The 18,165-nt window shown below is 39.1% G+C and overlaps 1 protein-coding gene across 6 annotated transcripts in view; it reads right to left on the reverse strand.

Annotated features, from left to right (window-relative positions):
• DLC1 (DLC1 Rho GTPase activating protein) overlaps positions 1–18,165 on the reverse strand; it is a 434,197-nt gene that overhangs the window by 207,816 nt on the left and 208,216 nt on the right. For 5 of the 6 annotated variants that reach the window (XM_006075395.4, XM_006075393.4, XM_044937824.1 and 2 more), the window contains one exon: positions 7,419–7,452. In XM_006075395.4, coding sequence (XP_006075457.2) covers positions 7,419–7,452 — 34 coding nt within the window. Of the gene's footprint in view, positions 1–7,418; positions 7,453–8,616; positions 10,059–18,165 lie in introns of those variants that run through there. The other variant, XM_044937852.2, reaches the window with a different exon arrangement.

An 18,165-nucleotide genomic window follows, 5' to 3' on the forward strand; every position in this document is an offset into this window, starting at 1 on the left:
GAGATGAACTAAATGCCAGTATGAGTTGTTTGGTAAATCACATAAATGGATTGATTTAAAACTGTCTCTTGAGCATCTGTTCTGTGTAAGATCATATACTGGGTGAGGGCTGACAAAGATGAAATGAAGGGTTTATGCCTTCATGGAGCTCACAGCCTGATGTGGAAGACAATTCCTGAACAGCAATACATCATAGGAATCATTAAATACTGTAAAAAGATACCATTCCTTTTTGATAACCACTCCATGTGCAGGAAGCAATACTTGAATTGCTACTTATTAAAAGAAAAATTATCATGCACTTGTATTGCTTGTAATATAATTGAGAAGAAAAGGAAATATGTGTGCTTGGTTCTGGTGATACAGTAGCTTTGTTTTACCTGCTGCTGCTAAGTCGCATCAGTTGTGTCTGACTCTGTGCGACCCCAGAGACGGCAGCCCACCAGGCTCCCCCGTCCCTGGGATTCTCTAGGCAAGAACACTGGACTGGGTTGCCATTTCCTTCTCCAATAAATGGAATACCAATAGAACATTAAGAAACAGATTTAGAAAATTATCTGTACTGGAAAATATCCTATGAATTCAAGATCTTTCGCATTTAAGAATAACTTACTTATATTTTTCATGAATTCCTTGATACCTGAAAGCTAATGTGTTTTCTCTCAACAGCCCAGTCAACCACAGCCAACTTTTTCATGGATTAGTTTACATTAGGTTTCAGAAAAACTGAGAGGTTATTTGTGGGCATACCCTAAATTCCTTTCTCATAAAAAATCAGGCAAACAGAGACTATAATACTAAGAAAAGTAAAATAAGTGAGTATTTATAAGCCATTAGTAAAAAACTAATGAAATTCATTTTCTGAGAGTGAAAGGAAATAAAGAATTTGGAATGTTGGCCAAAGGCCAGTCTAGCCTGATAAAGACAATTTTCAGATCCTGTTTAACCCTGTGAAACAGCTGGGGGTCTTTGCAGTACAGAAAGTGTTTCACTTAGAATAAAATGATAAGATTCTACATTTGGCTTTGGGAGTATTGTATTTGAAGATTTTAAAAATATCTCATTTATCCATTCATTTACCAAATATAGGGCGACTACAATAATGCCAGGCATTGGAAACACAGAGCTGAATGAAACAAAATTCCATCTTGCAAGATGCTTAGAGTCTAGTGAGTGAGACAGCCTTAAAACTGACCTGATCTGTACTAAAATGGAGACACAGAATAGGGCATAGTCTTTCAAAGAAGAATGCTGAAATCGAGCAGGCCTAGTTTTGTCTGTCAAATCTTTTTGGATCTATCGATATTGGAACATGACTCAGAGTGGAATCTTAAACATTTCATGGGTAGGTCTCTGAATTAAAGAAATGATAATAAGACTGGAAAAGGAGGAATATCTTTGCGTTTCAGTTTTTCTCTTTTTGTTATCATTATTTTCCTTCTCAGTGGTCAAAGGCAGCCAAGAAAATTTATACCAAAAGGCACCATGTCTGGGCTTTGTTATTTACTATGTTTACAAGGAGCTTGTAATGAAATTGTGAAAACCTCATTTTCCCCTCTTACACGTGTCACAAAGAAGTGCTTGATTTCTACGTTCTGTGTTGCCACAACACAAAGTTTGGAGAGACTATGAATCTGTTATATGCCTCTGAAAGCTATCTTTCACAAGTGTTTCAGGCTATACTTATTAATTATCTTGATTTTTAACATTTTCTGACCAACAAAATAACCTAGAGACAGGCAAACAAACATCCAAAGAAAAATGACCAATAAATGTAACCAAAGTTCGATTCTGAATCATCTTTCTCAATGGTGCCCTTTGCACATGTGTATGGAATAGATCCCCAAATAACATCATTAATTAATTACCTAGTTGAGACATTTGGCAGTTGTGTGGGTAGCAGGCATAAAGAAAGGAGTTGAGGTGAGGAGTCAAAATGTTTGAGAACCATATTAACTCTAAAGATTGAAGCCAAAGCATTTTCGTAATTATAATTAATTGGTTAACAGGTATTTACAGAGCACCTACTATGTGCTAAGAGCTGTTTTAATTACAGAGCACACAAAGATGATATTCCTGATCTAGAAACACTCATAGCCTAGAGAAGAGATCATACAGAAAAGCAAGATGACAAAACAGTAATTGAAAACACAGAGTTTTCTAGGAGCACAGAAAAATCAAGGACTGACCCTGCCTTGGAAATAATTCATGAAGGAGGTGTTACTGTTGGATAAGTAGAATTTTCAAGACAAAAAATGCAAAAAAATTAAAAATTGTTATTTTTGGCTCATGATTTTGGTGTATTTTTTATGGGTTGCTCTGCAGCCTAACAAAATTTGTGTTATATGATTTAACTTTAGAATGAGAGATTTCATGTTATTCCCTATGACTACTTTTCTAATATGCTTAGACAGTCACATTTTGGTGACTAAAAAGCAATGGTAATTTTCTAATTTACATGCCTTTGGACAATAGAGGACACGTTCTAAATAGTAAAGATGGATATTTTTCTCCCCCATGTGATTAAATGAAACTCTATTCATTTATGATAAAGAAAAGCATGGGCCATCTCTTCTCTTTTTCCTGAATAAGTAATTTCTCTTTTTCTCCCTCTATCTCCACCTATCATCTGTATTTTTAAAAAGGCAGTTGCATGATCTACATAGAAGTAGAAAGATCAAAGTTAAAATGGGTTCTGTGGCTGTATATTATGGCTGAAGTTGGACAAACCAACCAACCAACCAACACAAAGGAACAGAAAGAAGAGAAAATATTGGTGGGTTTATCAGTGAAACCCCTAGCAGGAAACAGATGGCAACCTGGGTAAATTGAGTAGAGTTTAATAACAGAACTATTGATAAAGGTGTAGGGGAACCACAAGGCCAGAGGAGAGAATGATTTAAAAAACATGGGAATTTGGGTGGAAAATGCCAGCTGTGATTCCTCGGGAGGCAGATGGGGGATAAACGACCCAACCTCACAGCCCTATTGTCCTTCCAACCATTATTCTCCTGTTGAGGCTCCTCACTGGTGCAACAAGAAGACAGAAGAGAGCTTTTGCCCACCCTGGTCCACCTCCAAATCACAAAACTGGGGAGAAGGAGGGTGGAGGGTGGAGGGTGAACTCGAGGGGTGACATGGGCATATCCAGTGCAATACACAGCATCCAGATTACAAATGGCCAATGATGTCAAGCAGGAAAGTTTGATCTTATCGTGCAATCAGTAAGGAGGTTAACCAAAAGCTGAAGTAGGAATCGATATGATCAGGTGATGCTTTTCAAAGATATTTTAGTGACAGTGTAGAGAGTGAACTGATGTAATGATAAGTTGAGGCAGGGAAACCAGTTCTGGATGCTGTTTCCAAAGCCCAGCGCAAAGTGGAGGGCTGCTTTAAGACAATGGCAGGGAGAATGGACGTGGGATGACAGGATGGCAGTGTTGACTGGACCATATGCAGGAGGCGAGGGACGGAGAGTGGGACTGAGTAGACAGGATCCAATTATCCCAGCATCTAGGACATACATTTCTCAGGGAGCAATCTTTTGTGAAAAATCAAAGATTATCTATTCACTTGAGAGAGTTTCACATTAATAGAGCTAAGAATTTCTAAAGAGATTTTAAAATATGGATAAGTCTGCCTACACTGTGATAATCTCTGTCTGAATGAACTGACTCAGAGGCTTCTGGAGAAAGTGATCTCTTTTTTCCACATGGACAGCTGCTCAGCTGTGTTAATTGGTGCCCTGAGGAAGTGTTCAAGAAGTCTGAGCAGACACGGGCAGGAGTAACACAGCTAGAGTCTCTCCAGCTTTCACACGTGGTGGTTGTAAGCACAACTCATTATCACAAGACACAACTACCATTTTTTAGAGCCTACTTTGTGCCAAGCATTGTAGCCTTACAATTACAATATGGCAGTTTCTTTATTTATTTTCTAGAAATGGGAAAATGAAGAGGTTAAGTAACTTGCTCAAGGCTACATGGACAGGAAGCAGATGTGCTGGAAAATATACCAGTGGCTTTGGGCTCACTCTTTACAGATTCTTATGGCATAAAGGAAGCTAACTGAAATTATTCTGTGTTGGATACAATTACACATACTAATACTTGTGTGATTAATCCTGATTTTTTAAAACAAAATGTATTGGACTCTCAGACCTGGAGAATGCACATTATAATATAGAATTTCTTGAAAACAGCATTTTTATTTGAATCTTTTCTTGGGAGGCTTTCTGAATAACTTGGGTTAAGAATTTTTCTTTGAGAAGAGGAAAAGGAGGATCCTGGCCCAATGCAATATTCTCCTCTAGAGTTTGAGTTCCTTCTGGGCGAGGACCGTGTCTTGTTCGTAACAGCTTCCTTGATAAAACCTAATATGATGCTCAGTGCATGTTGCTGTTCAATACATATTTGTGGAGAAAATGGACCAATGGGATGCTGTTTAACAACCACAGTCTTCCTTTGGAGGGCTTTGTCATCCCAAGATGGCAGAGAAGCAACAGAATCATTCCACTAGGCTGAATTCATGTAGCAACACAGATCAGAAGAGAAGACAGCTACTTAGACCCCACACTGGGGCAACCACACAACTGCAACTTAAGAATTATTAATAGCATGTTCCCCAAATGATTTTGTTTAGAGCTTCATAAAGCCTGGTGGAGCTGGTTCCAGTTGGCTTGGACGAGAGGTCACACAGATTAAAATAGACTTTCTTAACAAGAAACAATAGGCTACATTCATTTAGCCAAACAGAAAAAAAAAATGACAGGCCTTAGGGGTGGGAATGAAGCTTAATCCTATTTAAAGGCTCAATTAACCCCCAGAAGACTGAGTAGGTCCTCTGCCTTTCCTGTCATTCCTGTGTCTAGCAGAGCTTAAAAACAAAGATTCATAAAAAGGAATAAAGATATTCATATTTGTATATAAAACACTCAAAATATTTTAAATATGACATAATACATTTTAGAAATTTAGGAAACTGATTAGACTTTCACGGTCTTTTAAAACCTTTTGAAATGAATCATACTCTCTTTTGAATTGGTAAATCTGTTGCCAACTGAATAAAATATTCAAACATAAGCCTCTATCTTAACATATAAATTCATTGATTAAAAAAACATTTCTTTCTTGTATTTATGTTCTCAAACAAAATTGTATTTCCTCCTTCTTGTATTTCCAATTATATTTCCTTATAAAGTACTGTACATTCTCAAGAAATCTAAATTAGAATCCATTCTGGAGTGAATTTCAATCATTCTAATGTTTTAATGCACAGAAGCCAGGTTCTGCTCAAATCAGCCCATCCTGGGTCAAACGTCTAAGATAGGGCATCCGGGGGCCCGCTTAGGTCACACATACAAACCAGTGCATCCGACCTTTCACAAATCATCTGTGAATGAAACTTATCAACTTTAAAAATTTCTGCCCCAGCAGTGTAAAAATGACCCAAGAGATAATTAAATAATGACACTTAATTTCATGTTTTTTGTTGTTGTTGTTATTGTTGGGGAGAAAAACATCTGGGATTATGGCTTTTAAAAAGTGGTGTGTGTATTATATGTATGTTCCCTGTTTAATTAGCTCTTTGTTTTAATAAAAGTGTCTGTAAGAGGAGCTTGATAACTGAGGTGCTTCTCCCTAGCACACTGACGTCACTTTAGCAGAAAAAGTCTTCACCTCTTCAGTCTCTCAAGCAATGGCATTTCCAGCCTTTCTCCCCCTGTCCCTCCAGCTAAGAATTCCTATCCTAATTTTCTCCTTGGGGTATGGAAGAATGTGCTGATTTTCTGGAATAAAATGACAACTTTGCTCTGTTATATCCTTTGTTTAAATCGTAGTCAATCCTGCAAATTACAGAGAATGTCACAACACAAGATAAAGCACAGCTTTGGCTAAGTTCCTTTTCTTTGTGATGCAAATGCGCCCTTCACCATTTATGTTTTGTTCTAAGGAGATAGCTAATATATCAATTATTGAAGATATAAGAGCTTGGTAATGGTAATTTGAATCTGTTTAGTATATAGCATTAGTCCAGCGCATGATACCAACGCATGATAAACCGAGCAGTTTTTCTCTTGAACTGACACAAGATACCAGTTCCACGTTTTTCTTTTATTTGGAAGGCTTACTTTTCAACGTATTAGACAGAAGAGGCTAGACACAGCCTAAACAGAGGAGAACACTTTAGCTCTCGGAAGGACATAAAGTATGAAAACTCGTGTGTGAAAACTATCTGGCAGCAAAAATCAAGTCACTGAACTTGACACAACATCCCCCATAAAACAATCCTATCAGAACAACTCCATTGCATTAGTGTAAAGTCACTTGAAGTCATGACATCTTTTAGATGATTCTATAAACTTTTAATTTGGCTTTTAAAAATTACACACATCAAAGAGCTAAGTGATGTGCTTCAAGCTTGGTAAAGCACCTTTAATCTGTTTTTTAAAAACAGGTTTTTTTTTAATTTTACACAGAAAACGTTAAGACCATACTGAGGATGATCAACAGATCATTAAAAAGCATACCATTCCACCAATCTGAGTCTAATTTTTTTCATATTTCTGCATTTCTCATTAATCCTCATCCACTTCCCATAATACTGTTAAACAGTTATAGCACAGAGCACAAAGATATATTATCATTTTTCTCTAATGAACTATCCATATCGCTTCACAATTGTATTTTTGATGGTATGACATAATCTTTAAACAAGCACAACTTTTTCTAGGACTACTAAACAAGCTACTAAGATTTTTTAAAACCCTTCATAATCTTGGTCCCTCAGTAGCCTCAAGGGACTGGTTCTAGGACTCCCTGTGGACACCAAAGTCCACGTATGCTCAAGTCTCCTACATAAAATGGCCCAGTACTTACACACAATCCACACACATCCTCTTACATCCTTTAACTTCATTCTAGATTAGCTATAAGAACTAACACAAAGTAAATGCTATGTAAATAGTTGCCTTTGTGGCAAATTTCAGTTGTCCTCTTTTGGATCTTTCTGGAAATCTTTGCTTTTTCAAATATTTTTGACCCAGATTGATTGAATCCATGGATGCAGAACCCGTGGATACAAAGGGCTGACTATAAGAGCAACAGATCTCCAAAGACCATTCCTCAGTACACCGAACAACATCTAATTGTTTTTCTCAAGAAAAGAGTTGTGATCACATTTACAATTAAGGCCACAAGAATTACACACCTTATTCTAACAAGATATAATGTTATGTTAGAAAACCATATTTTTTCATCGCATTTTGAACAAAACTTATTTTCCAGGAATTCAACCATAACTTTTGCCCAGAAACTGAGGAGATGTATGCATTTTAGATATTTAATGAAATGTCTATATGAAGATGGAATTTTATTCTATAATAGATAGGAGTGAAAACAAAACCAGTGTCAACTTACCAGCCTTTTCCTTCTCTGAGAGACCTGGAATCGCCTGAAAAAGAAGAAAAGCCAGAAATCATGGTATCATTAGAAGGAAATAGCAAACAATATTATTAGGAACAAAATGATGCAATGAAGCAAAAATTAAATAGGGTCTGACACTAGAAATATCAGAGAAGAGGAACTGAATAGACATTTTTTGTTTTTTTCCCCAAAGAAGGCATATAAATGGCAAACAAGCATATGAAAGGTGTTTAGCATCACTAATCATCAGGGACACGCAAATCAAAGCCACAGTGAGACATCAACTCACACATACAGAATGCCCATCATCAAAAAGACAAGAGATGATTAGTATAGGTGAGGATGTGGAGAAAAGGGAACCCTTGTGGACTGACAGTGGGAATGTAATTCGGTACAACTATTATGGAAAGTAGAATGGAGGTTTCTCAAAAAGTTAAAAATACTTTATACTTTCCGTATATATGATCCAACAATCCCATGTCTGAGTATATATGTCTAAAGAAAAGGAAAGAGGATATCAAAGAGGTATCTGCACTCCCATCTGCACTGCAACATTATCCACAATGGCCAAGATACGGTAACAGCGTAAGTGCCCATTGATGGATGAATGGATAAAGAAGATGTGGTGTGCATGTGTGTGTGTGGTTGTGTGTGGGTGTAATATTATTCAGGCCTGAATAAGAAGGAAATCATACCATTTGCTATAACATGTGTTTTGACGTCATTATACAAAGTGAAATAAAGACAAATACAACATGGTATTTTTAATATGTGGAATCTTAAAAAAAAAAAAAAAAGCATGAAACAGAGAGTAGAAAAGGGGTTGCCAGGGGCTGGTGGAGTGGGAGAAATAGGGAAGGATTAGTGAAAGGTATAAATGTTCAGCTATAAGATGAATAAGGTCTAAGGATTTAATGTAAAGCATGGGGATTACAGTTGATAACTGTATTATACAATTGGTATTTTTTAAGAGAGTAGAATTCAAATGTTCTCACCAAAAAAAGACAAGTATGTGAGGTGATGGGTATATTAATTAATGAAAAAGGGAATCCTTTCACAATGTATGTGTTGTGTGCTTAGTCACTCAGTTGTGTCCAACTCTTTGTGAGCCCATGGACTGTAGCCCACCAGGCTCCTCCGTCCATGGGATTTCCCAGGCAAGAATACTGGAGTGGGGTGCCATTTCTTCCTCCAGGGGATCTCCCAACCCAGGGATTGAACCTGCATCTCCCGTGTCTCCTGCATTGCAGACAGATTCTTTACCCTCTGAGCCATCAGGGAAGCCCTTCACAATGTATACATCAATCAAATGATGTATATGATCTGATATATATAATCACCAATCAAACGATGATTGATTTGATATATACATATCAAATCACTACAATGCACACTTTAAATGTCTTAAAATTTTATTTGACAACTATACTTCAATGAAGCTGAAAAGAAAAAAGAGAGCAAGCTGTGGCACTGTTGTAAAGTCACTAGATCCAGCTAAGCTCATTGTAAATCAGTCATGTAATTGTTTTCCTCTCTGAGGACAGATTTATCTCACCCTTAAAAGGTATTGCAATAAATGAAACTAAAAACACTTTGAATTTGGATCGAATTTTTTATAGTTCAATTTCTTTGTCCTATTTTGGGAGGCAAAGAATGTTAATTGTTTGGTCAGTATCTGGGCCTTTCAAGTCTCTGTCCAGTCCTCTCAAGGCTCAGATTCCTCCTTTATAAAAGGGGGATGAATACCTCGACTTCACAGGGCTGCTGAAAGCACCAGATGTTGTGGCTTCTGTAAAGCACATGAGGTCCTTAGGAAAAGACAGCCGCTCTATTTGCTACTATGGGCACTGGTCCAATGAGCAAATTACTGAAATGAGAGGTTTAGAAGTTCAATTCCTAGTAATGATTATCTATCACTATTATTTAGAAACTAGAGTTCAGGATGAGATGTCTTCAACAGACTTTAAGGTAGAATAGTGTAGTTCTATTCCTTGTGGATACCTTAAAACAAACTAAGGAAGTGAGCTTCTGATTGCCATTCACCTCAGTCACTCATGTATAAAATACAGTTAACCTGAGGGTATTAACTTTTATTGGAAAGCCTTTTATAAATCTATCTGGCCCACTGGGATTTCACGCTTTCTACTCCATAACCGCTGACCACACAAGATGTCTACAAGCATATCTCTCTCCCCTTCTTTAGGGGACAAAGTCTTCAGAGTTGAAGGAAGGAAAACAGGCTCAAATGGAAAATTAATTTTGGTGCACATGTGTATGAGAGAGAGCGAGAGAGGGAGAGAGGAAAGTTCATGTGTACCTCTCTTGTAGGTCAGCCTAAGAAAATAATATCAATCTCCATTTTTGGAAATCTCAAAGATCAAGACTCTTATTTTCTTTGTGAGATATTGATTATTGTCGAGAACCTCACCTCTGGAATTTACAGGATTTGGAGACTGATGCAGTTTTTCAAATAAGGGAAAAATCTATGGATAAAAAAATGGAGGAGGATTTGTTTTGGCAAAGATTGATCTACAGTGAAAGCATATTTTGACTTAATCTTGATCTACCTTTAGTTGTTCACTTCTTGTTCTCTGGCTGTGAATGCTGACTCGGCAACCTGGCAAAGATGCAGCCCTGAGGAGAACATCGGGTTATTAAACGGCAGAGTGGAGGACCACGTCCAGACAGCAGGGCATCAGATGGACTGCATAGGCTTCCACCCCTGTCCTCAGCACCCTTTTATTTACAGCAAGATCATCTGATTTCTTCTTTGTTTCAAGAAGAATTTCTCTGATTCTGTCTTCCCTTGACAAGAAAGTCATCCTACAGCTTTGGCAATGTTTGTTTACTTCTTATGTCTCTATTTTGGGAAACGTCTAAGAATGGAATTAAATCCATACTATATATTTTAAACCTAGCCTCAGATTTGTCCCCTGACTAAAGATAAGGGCTTTTAAAATTAAATTTTCTCTTTTGTTTCAAGCAAATAAACAACAAAACAAAATAGAAACCCTTTTGTTGACAAGGTTGTAAAGGGTGGTAAATAGGTAATTGGCTCAGTTGGTAAAGAATCTGCCTGCAATGCAGGAGACCCACGTTCGAACCCTGGTTTGGAAAGATCCCCTGGAGAAGGAAATAACTACCCACTCCAGTATTCTTGCCTAAAGAATCCCATGGACAGAGGGGCTTGGTGGGCTAAACTCTATGAGGTTGCATCGAGTCGGACACGATTGAGGGACTAACATTTTCACTTTCATGGAGAAGTTTCCTCAGTGTATGAAGAGCTAACACTTACTAGGTTCTCAGTATGTACAAGGTACAGTTTTAAGATTTTACCTGCATAAATGCACTCAATCCTTAGACCAACTCCATGAAGTCTTAAAAAGCACAGTAAGTTTTGTGAGGTCACATTAATAGAATGGAAGCCAGGACACAACTACTCACATGCTGATCTTCGAGATCACTAATTTCAAAATGCTAATCAGAGTATTTTGAAACAAAGGAGAAGAAAGGTTTACAGAGGTCCTATGGGCAGATATTGACTTAGACCACAAAATACTTGTGCAGGATGTCTGTATGAAACATTTAAAAATTCTCTAAATAAGCTCTCTCTTCTTATGGCTAAAGTGTTTTAGACAAATTGAATGTCTTACCCCAATTCCAAGTTGATCAGTGACAGGCCTTCTCCATATTTTATTCTATTTGATTACAAAGTGTGTAACCAAGCATGTGTAAGTAAATATTTAATAAAGATATTAGCCCTATCAAACAAAAATATTTTAGCCTCCAAAGAGCCAGAACCCATACGTCATGTAGACAGTGCCAGTTACTTTAGAATATCACCCCATGCTCTGCATGATTCTTTAAGTTACCAAAACTCACCTCCATTAAATAGCAGCAATGGCTATATCAGCACATGGAGAAAGGAAAAGTCAAAGTTTAATGTATCCAACATTTAATAACTTTTCTTTTAAAGTATAATCACATAGTAATAACAGCTGGATATCCTTCAGCTGATTTATATTTGAATTTGAGGGAGAACCATCTCTTTAGAAAATGGTTTATGAATACCTTGATTAGATTTGTGAAATTTTCTAGTGATGAAAGGCAATAAATTAAAAAAAATGCTGACACCTGGATTTCAATTAATTAAAGCTATTTGTTGTTTCTTAATTAGTAGCAACTTGTGTGTGTGTGTGTGTGTGTGTTTAATTCATGATCCAGTTGAAGAAGATAAAGAATAGTTCCACTGAGAGGTTGCTGAATGACAATGATTAGCACCTTTATTGGTGCGACATTAAAAGGTGTAGGAAGATAGTAAATAATTAGGACTACCCAGGCGGAAATGGGATGGTTTTCCTGGGTGTTGAACCCCTGGGGAGAAAGTGCTGGTCAGGAGATTTCTTTTTGCCTTTGATGTAAGAATACTGGAGTGGGTTGCCATTTCCTACTCTAGAGGATTTTCCCACCCAGGGATCAAACTCAGGTCTCCAGCATGGCAGGCGGATTCTTTACCACTGAGCCACCAGGAAAGCGCATTTCTGGGCTTGGGGAAAAAAATCACTTCATGCAAGCTGTCTGTATCGTCTGGTACAAAGTAAGTGTTCATCAAATTTTTGTGGGAATAAAAAACCAAGTGTATATTTGTATATATAGTTCAAGTAATATGCATGACTGTTGCTTATGAGAAAGCTCCCATAAAAAGCATATTTTTGAATTCATTAGGGGTTTTTTCTTAATAGCTGCCATATGTTTCATTTGAACTGTATCCTCAGGAAGTGATTTAACATTTCTGGCAATAAAGCAATTAAGTAGGATTTTCCTGCTGGCCATATGGGTTCGCTGTAACTTCATATTTTCTTCTCTCATTTCTCAATGGAACAAAGGGAAGTCTAGTAATAACTTCCAAATGAGAGAAAAAAAATTATTCATCGTCTTTTGTTATTTTTCTCTGTGATATTCAAATGATAGTACACAACCTTTTCTGTGGCTCTCCTTACCTTCCAGTAGTTCTCCATATGCAGAGATTTTTCATTTATGTTGATTTGTTGAGGTGTTTTACAATTGAATTTTTTAAAAGCCATTAAAGAGAAAGCTTTTTAGTAAAAGGGGAGGAAACAATTTGCTTTCTCTTAATGAAGTCTTTTAAAGCTGCGTGTGGGAACCTAGACTGTGTGTGCGTCTGTTTATGCTTCTGGACATGAAACGCGTTGGGGAAATGCTCATTTTGACGTGCCTTGCGGAAACGCTGTAGACATACGCTGATTCATTTGGTCTGTTGCTAGAATGGCTTTCTGCACTTACAGAAGGACCTCAGCTGGATACCTTTTAGGAATTTATACCAACTGCACAGAAGCTGCTAACATAAATAGTAACATAAGTAATGGATGTTGTATCTGAATCCATTTTATAAAATGACAAAACATTCTAATTGATCTTGATGATTTCTAAGTTCATCTTAATGATTTCAGGTAAAAATGAAGTAGGATTTTTCCTCTTTAATATGTTAGTTTTATTAATATGTCAAGTCATATATATTGTTGTTGTTGTTCAGTCGCTAAGTCGTGTTCGACTCTTTGGGACCCCATGGACTGCAGTACGTTAGGCTTCCCTGTCCTTCACTATCTCCCGGAGTTTGTTCAAACTCATGTCTATTGTGTCGATGATGCCATCCAACCGTCTCATCCTCTATCACTCCCTTCTCCTCTTGCTCTCAATCTTTCCCAGCATCAGGGTCTTTTCCAATGAGTCGGCTCTTCGCATCAGGTGACCTGATGCTCCAAAGCACTGGAGCTTCAGCTTCAGTATCAGTCCTTCTAATGAATATTCAGGGTTGATTTTCTTTAGGACTGACCATTTGATCTCCTTGCCATCCAAGGGACTCTGAAGAGTCTTCTCCAGCATCCACAGTTTGAAAGCATCAGTTCTTCAGTGCTCAGTCTTTTTTATGGTCCAACTCTCACCAGACTTCCCTGGTGGCTCAGACGGTAAAGCATCTGTCCACAATGCGGGAGACCCGGCTTCAATCCCTGGGTTGGGAAGATCCCCTTGAGAAGGAAATGGCAATCTACTCCAGTACTATTGCCTGGTAAATCCCATGGACAGAGGAGCCTGGTAGGCTACAGCCCATCCAGGCTACAGCCCACGGGGTCACAAAGAGTCGGACACGACTGAGCGACTTCACTTTCACTTTCACTCACATTTGTACCTAACTACTGGAAAAACCGTAGGACCTATATGAACCTTTGTTGGCAAAGTGATGTCTCTGCTTTTTAATACCCTGTCTAGGTTTGTCATAGCTTACCTTCCAAGGAGAAAGAGTCTTTTAATTTCATGACTGCAGTCACTATCTGCAGTGATTTTGGAGCCCAAGAATATACATTATTTAATATAAAATAATATATATATACACATATATAATATAGAAATATGTATATATATTATATAGAAATGTATTTGTATATTGCCTATGACAGTTATTTTTTTCTGTGTTTTGGAATTGGGATGATAGTCTACTACCGTTAAGAAGGCCTTTTGAAGGAATTCCCTGGCGGTCCAGTGGTTAGGACTCTACACTTCTACTGCAGGGGGGAACAGAGTTCTTTCTGCTTGGTCCCACAAACCATTCAGTGTGACCAAAAAAAAAATGCCCTTTGAAAGTCACCCCCTTACAACAAAGGACAGCAATGAGAGGCTGAAAGATTCTACTTGTAGGTTCCGTGTAGGGAAAAATGCTACCATTTATTTTGCCCTTTCTGTCTTTATGCTGCTGCTAAGTCGCGTCGGTCGTGTCCGACTCTGTGCGACCCCATAGACGGAAGCCCACCAGGCTCCCCCGTCCCTGGGGTTCTCCAGGAAAGAACACTGGAGTGGGTTGTCATTTCCTTCTCCAATGCATGAAAGTGAAAAGTGAAAGGGAAGTCGCTCAGTTGTGTCCGACTCTAGCGACCCCATGGGCTACAGCCTACCAGGCTCCTCCATCCATGGGATTTTCCAGGCACAAGTACTGGAGTGGGGTGCCATTGCCTTCTCTTTTCTGTCTTTATAGGTAGTGCTTATTTTGTATGTTTTCAAATATTAAAGATGCTGGCGCAGAAGTGTCTGGAATATTGTCTTTTTCTATAGGAATTTTTCTCTATTTGCCTTCTTAAAAATGGGAAGAATCAGTGACAGAGTAAATTATTCCTTTCCTTTAAAAACATTCCCTTTTATTCCTCTAAAATATTATATAGTAAATTTCAAAGTACATAATTATATCCCTAAAAATTGCAAGAAAATATCCCTCAGTGATGGAACTCTCTCAGTCTCAGAGAACACACAAGAGTCCATTGTGGGCACAATGGACAACAGGAAGAGGTTGGAAAGTCACATTTTTTTTTAAGACATGAAAGACAACATTAAAGGAAAGTAGGTACACTGGAAAATGGGTTTGTTTCCATATCTATTTATAGACGCTTTTGAAATCACTTCTGTCTGTGATATTGTTAACCAGTCAATGATTTCTGTTTGCTTTCATCTGAACAAAGAAGTTCATTGAGAAAGCTGTGTCTGATTGGCAATCTGATATCATCTGTTTTGGTTTACAAAGTCTTTCTCCAGCTTTGACAGTCATCTTTCACTGAAAACATAGACTTTATTTTTAGAGCAGTTTTAGGTTTACAGCAAAACTGAGAAGAAGCTACAGTTTTTCCCCTAAATCCCTTGCCTGGACACACGCATGCTGCTGCTAAGTCGCTTCAGTCGTGTCCAACTCTGTGCGACCCCATAGACGGCAGCCCACCAGGCACCCCCGTCCCTGGGATTCTCCAGGCAAGAACACTGGAGTGGGTTGCCATTTCCTTCTCCAGGACACATGCATAGCCTTACTATTATCAATAACTTCCACCAGAATGGTACACTTGTTACAACTGATTGGCCTACACAGTCACATTATTGGCATTCAAAGTTCATAGTTTATATTCAGGTTCACTCTAGGTGTGGTCTACTCTACAAGTTTGGACAAATGTATAAGGACAGGAAAAAAGTGAGTGTTAGCTGCTCAGTTGTGTCTGACTCTTTGTGAAGGCCAGGCTTCTCTGTTGGTGGAATTCTCTAGGCAAGAATACTGGAATGGGTAGCCATTTCCTTCTCCAGGGGATTTTCCCGACCCAGGGATCAAATCTGGGTCTCTCGCATTGCAGGCAGATTCTTTATCATCTGAGCCATCAAGAAAGCCCCTGTATAAGGACATGTATCTACCATTAAAGTATCGTAGGGAACAGTTTCATTGCTCTAAAAATCCCCTGTAAATCCTCTGTACTCTACTCAGCCCTCTCTCCTTCCTAATCCCTGGTGACCACTGAGGTTTTTACTGTTCCCATAGTTTTGCCTTTTCTAGAATATCATATAGTTGGAATCAATGTAGCCTTTTCAGATTGGCTTTTTTCACTTAGCAATATGCATTTAAAGGTTCCTCTGCATCTTTTCATATCTTGATAGCTCATTTCTTCTTAGCACTCCATATGTTCCATTGTGTGAATGTGTTAGTTTTTTACCCATTCACCTACTGAAGGACCTCTTGGTTGCTTTCAGATTTTGGCAATTATGAATAAAGCTCCTATAAATGTGTGTGTGCAAGTTTTTGTATGAACATAAGTTTTTAATTTCACTGAGTACTAATGAGTGCAATTGCTGTAAGCGTGGGTTTAGCTTTGAAATGTTCATTTTTTGATGACATAGATATGTGAATACTTGTATTAAATAAGTCACGGTGGGTTTACCCTTCTGACTTCTATAGGCTCCTCGAGTAGGGTGTGAGATTTATGAGCAGAGAACAAAGTTCTTACTTTAATATATGGTTATAGTTGAAAGATGACTGGTGAGACTTCCCTGGTGGTCCACTGGTTGAAAACCTGCCTTCCAATGCAGGGGACATAGGTTCAACCCCTCATCAGGGAACTAAGATCTCACATGCCACACCTAGAGAGGCCCGCGCACTGCCAGCTGCTGAGCCTGCTCTCTCCAGAGCCCGCGTTTGGCAATAAGAGAAGCCTGTGTGCGGCAATTAGAGAAAGGCTGTGCATTACTATGGAGACTCAGGGCAGCCAGAAATTAAAAAACTAAATTACAAAAAAGATGACCGGTGGTGATCCTCTTTTCCTGACCCTTTCCAGATATGATCTAACAAATACCTCCCTTTCAAGAGCAGCATGTAGGCTGCTCACTGGTTTAACAAAGTGCACGCAGACCCAAGCAGCTCAGGGCAGCTCACTCCTGACTGATAGAAGCGTCAGGTGTGGCTGCCATACGCGTCCTCGGTGGACAAGCCAGTCGTGCTCTGGTGCCTGCTGCAGCCTACAGGATGCACAGAGTCTGGTGGGCCGGGAGGAGATGGGGGCTAGGTGTATGTGACGTGTGCATACAAGAAATGTGTGGGGAAGCAAAGGTGGAGCAACTGCCACAGAATGAACAGAGCAGTAGGGGCCTTCCTGCTACAGGGGCGCTCGTTTATTCACTGGTAGGAACATCTCCAACAGTAATATAATTGTTGGGAAGCAGGTTTCTTTTTCCTTTTTTCAGTAGTTATTAATATAATTAATGTTAACAGCTCTTTTAACTCTCAAAAACGTCCCAGTTTGGATAATAATTTATATGAGGACAAGGATTCCATCAATAGCATCCCATGTCCCTGGTTTTAGGGTAGGTTTGGCCTATGGAAAGCCCCAGTAGGAGATATAAGGCTGTGATATTATTTATAATAAGAAATATATCTTTGGATCATCCATCCCTTTCCTAGCACAGGGCTCCTAAAATGTTTGGGATTTTCTAAGATAGGAGAGTGATAAAAGGTGTCTTCTGTTATGCTAATGAGGTGACTCTCTGACTCCACTTAGAGATGGGGGCTGGCTGCCAGTGAAGCCAACCAGCCTCCTGGAAGGAGAGGGGTGCAAGTGGGGACCGAGTTCAGTTGCCAGTGGTCAGTGAATTGCCAGGAGTCATGCCTATGTAAGGAGCCTCCATGAAAACCTAAATGGCCTTCTGGGCTTCTGGGTTGATGAACACCTGGGGATTTGAGGAGACCGCTGTGCTAGGAGAGGGCATGTTCCCATACCTACCCTTTGCAGTTCTTCCATCTGGCTGTCCCTGAGTTAGATCTTTTCACAACAAACCAGTAGTCTAGTAGGTAAAATGTTTCTCTGAGCTCTGCAAGCCACTATTATCAGCTTAGTTCAACCCAAAGAGGGAGTCAGTGGAAGCTCCAGTCTATAGCCTATTGGTCTGAAGCACAGGTGATGACCTGGGCTTACAAGTGGCATCTGATGTAGAGGGAGGGGGCAGTCTGTGTGACTGAACCCTTAACACGTGAGATCTGATGTGACCTCCAGGTGGATAGTGTCAGAGCTGAGTTAAATGGAAGGATACTCAGTGGTGTCTGGAGAACTGCTTGGTGGTGTGGAAGAAACCCTCTCCCACATTGGAAATTGATTCCTAAACCCCTCCAAAGGGGAAGGAGTATTTACTCCTATGGATCCTACAGTTGCCTTGAACTGTCCTTTTACCCAAGGTCATTGCTCTTCTCAAGCAGCTAACTCTGCAGACTTTTCCCCTCTGGGTCCTGTTAACTTCTCTTCGGGGCCTGATCATGGCTCAGCTAGGGGTACGCCCTACTGGGTTATTGCACTAACCCTTGTATTTCTCCTCCCTTATGAGTTTGTAAATAGTCCCTTTGTAACTGATCCTTCCCCCCATATAATCCTATTTT

This window comes from Bubalus bubalis, chromosome 1, assembly GCF_019923935.1.
Source record: "Bubalus bubalis isolate 160015118507 breed Murrah chromosome 1, NDDB_SH_1, whole genome shotgun sequence".
NCBI classification, from domain to species: Eukaryota; Metazoa; Chordata; class Mammalia; order Artiodactyla; family Bovidae; genus Bubalus; species Bubalus bubalis.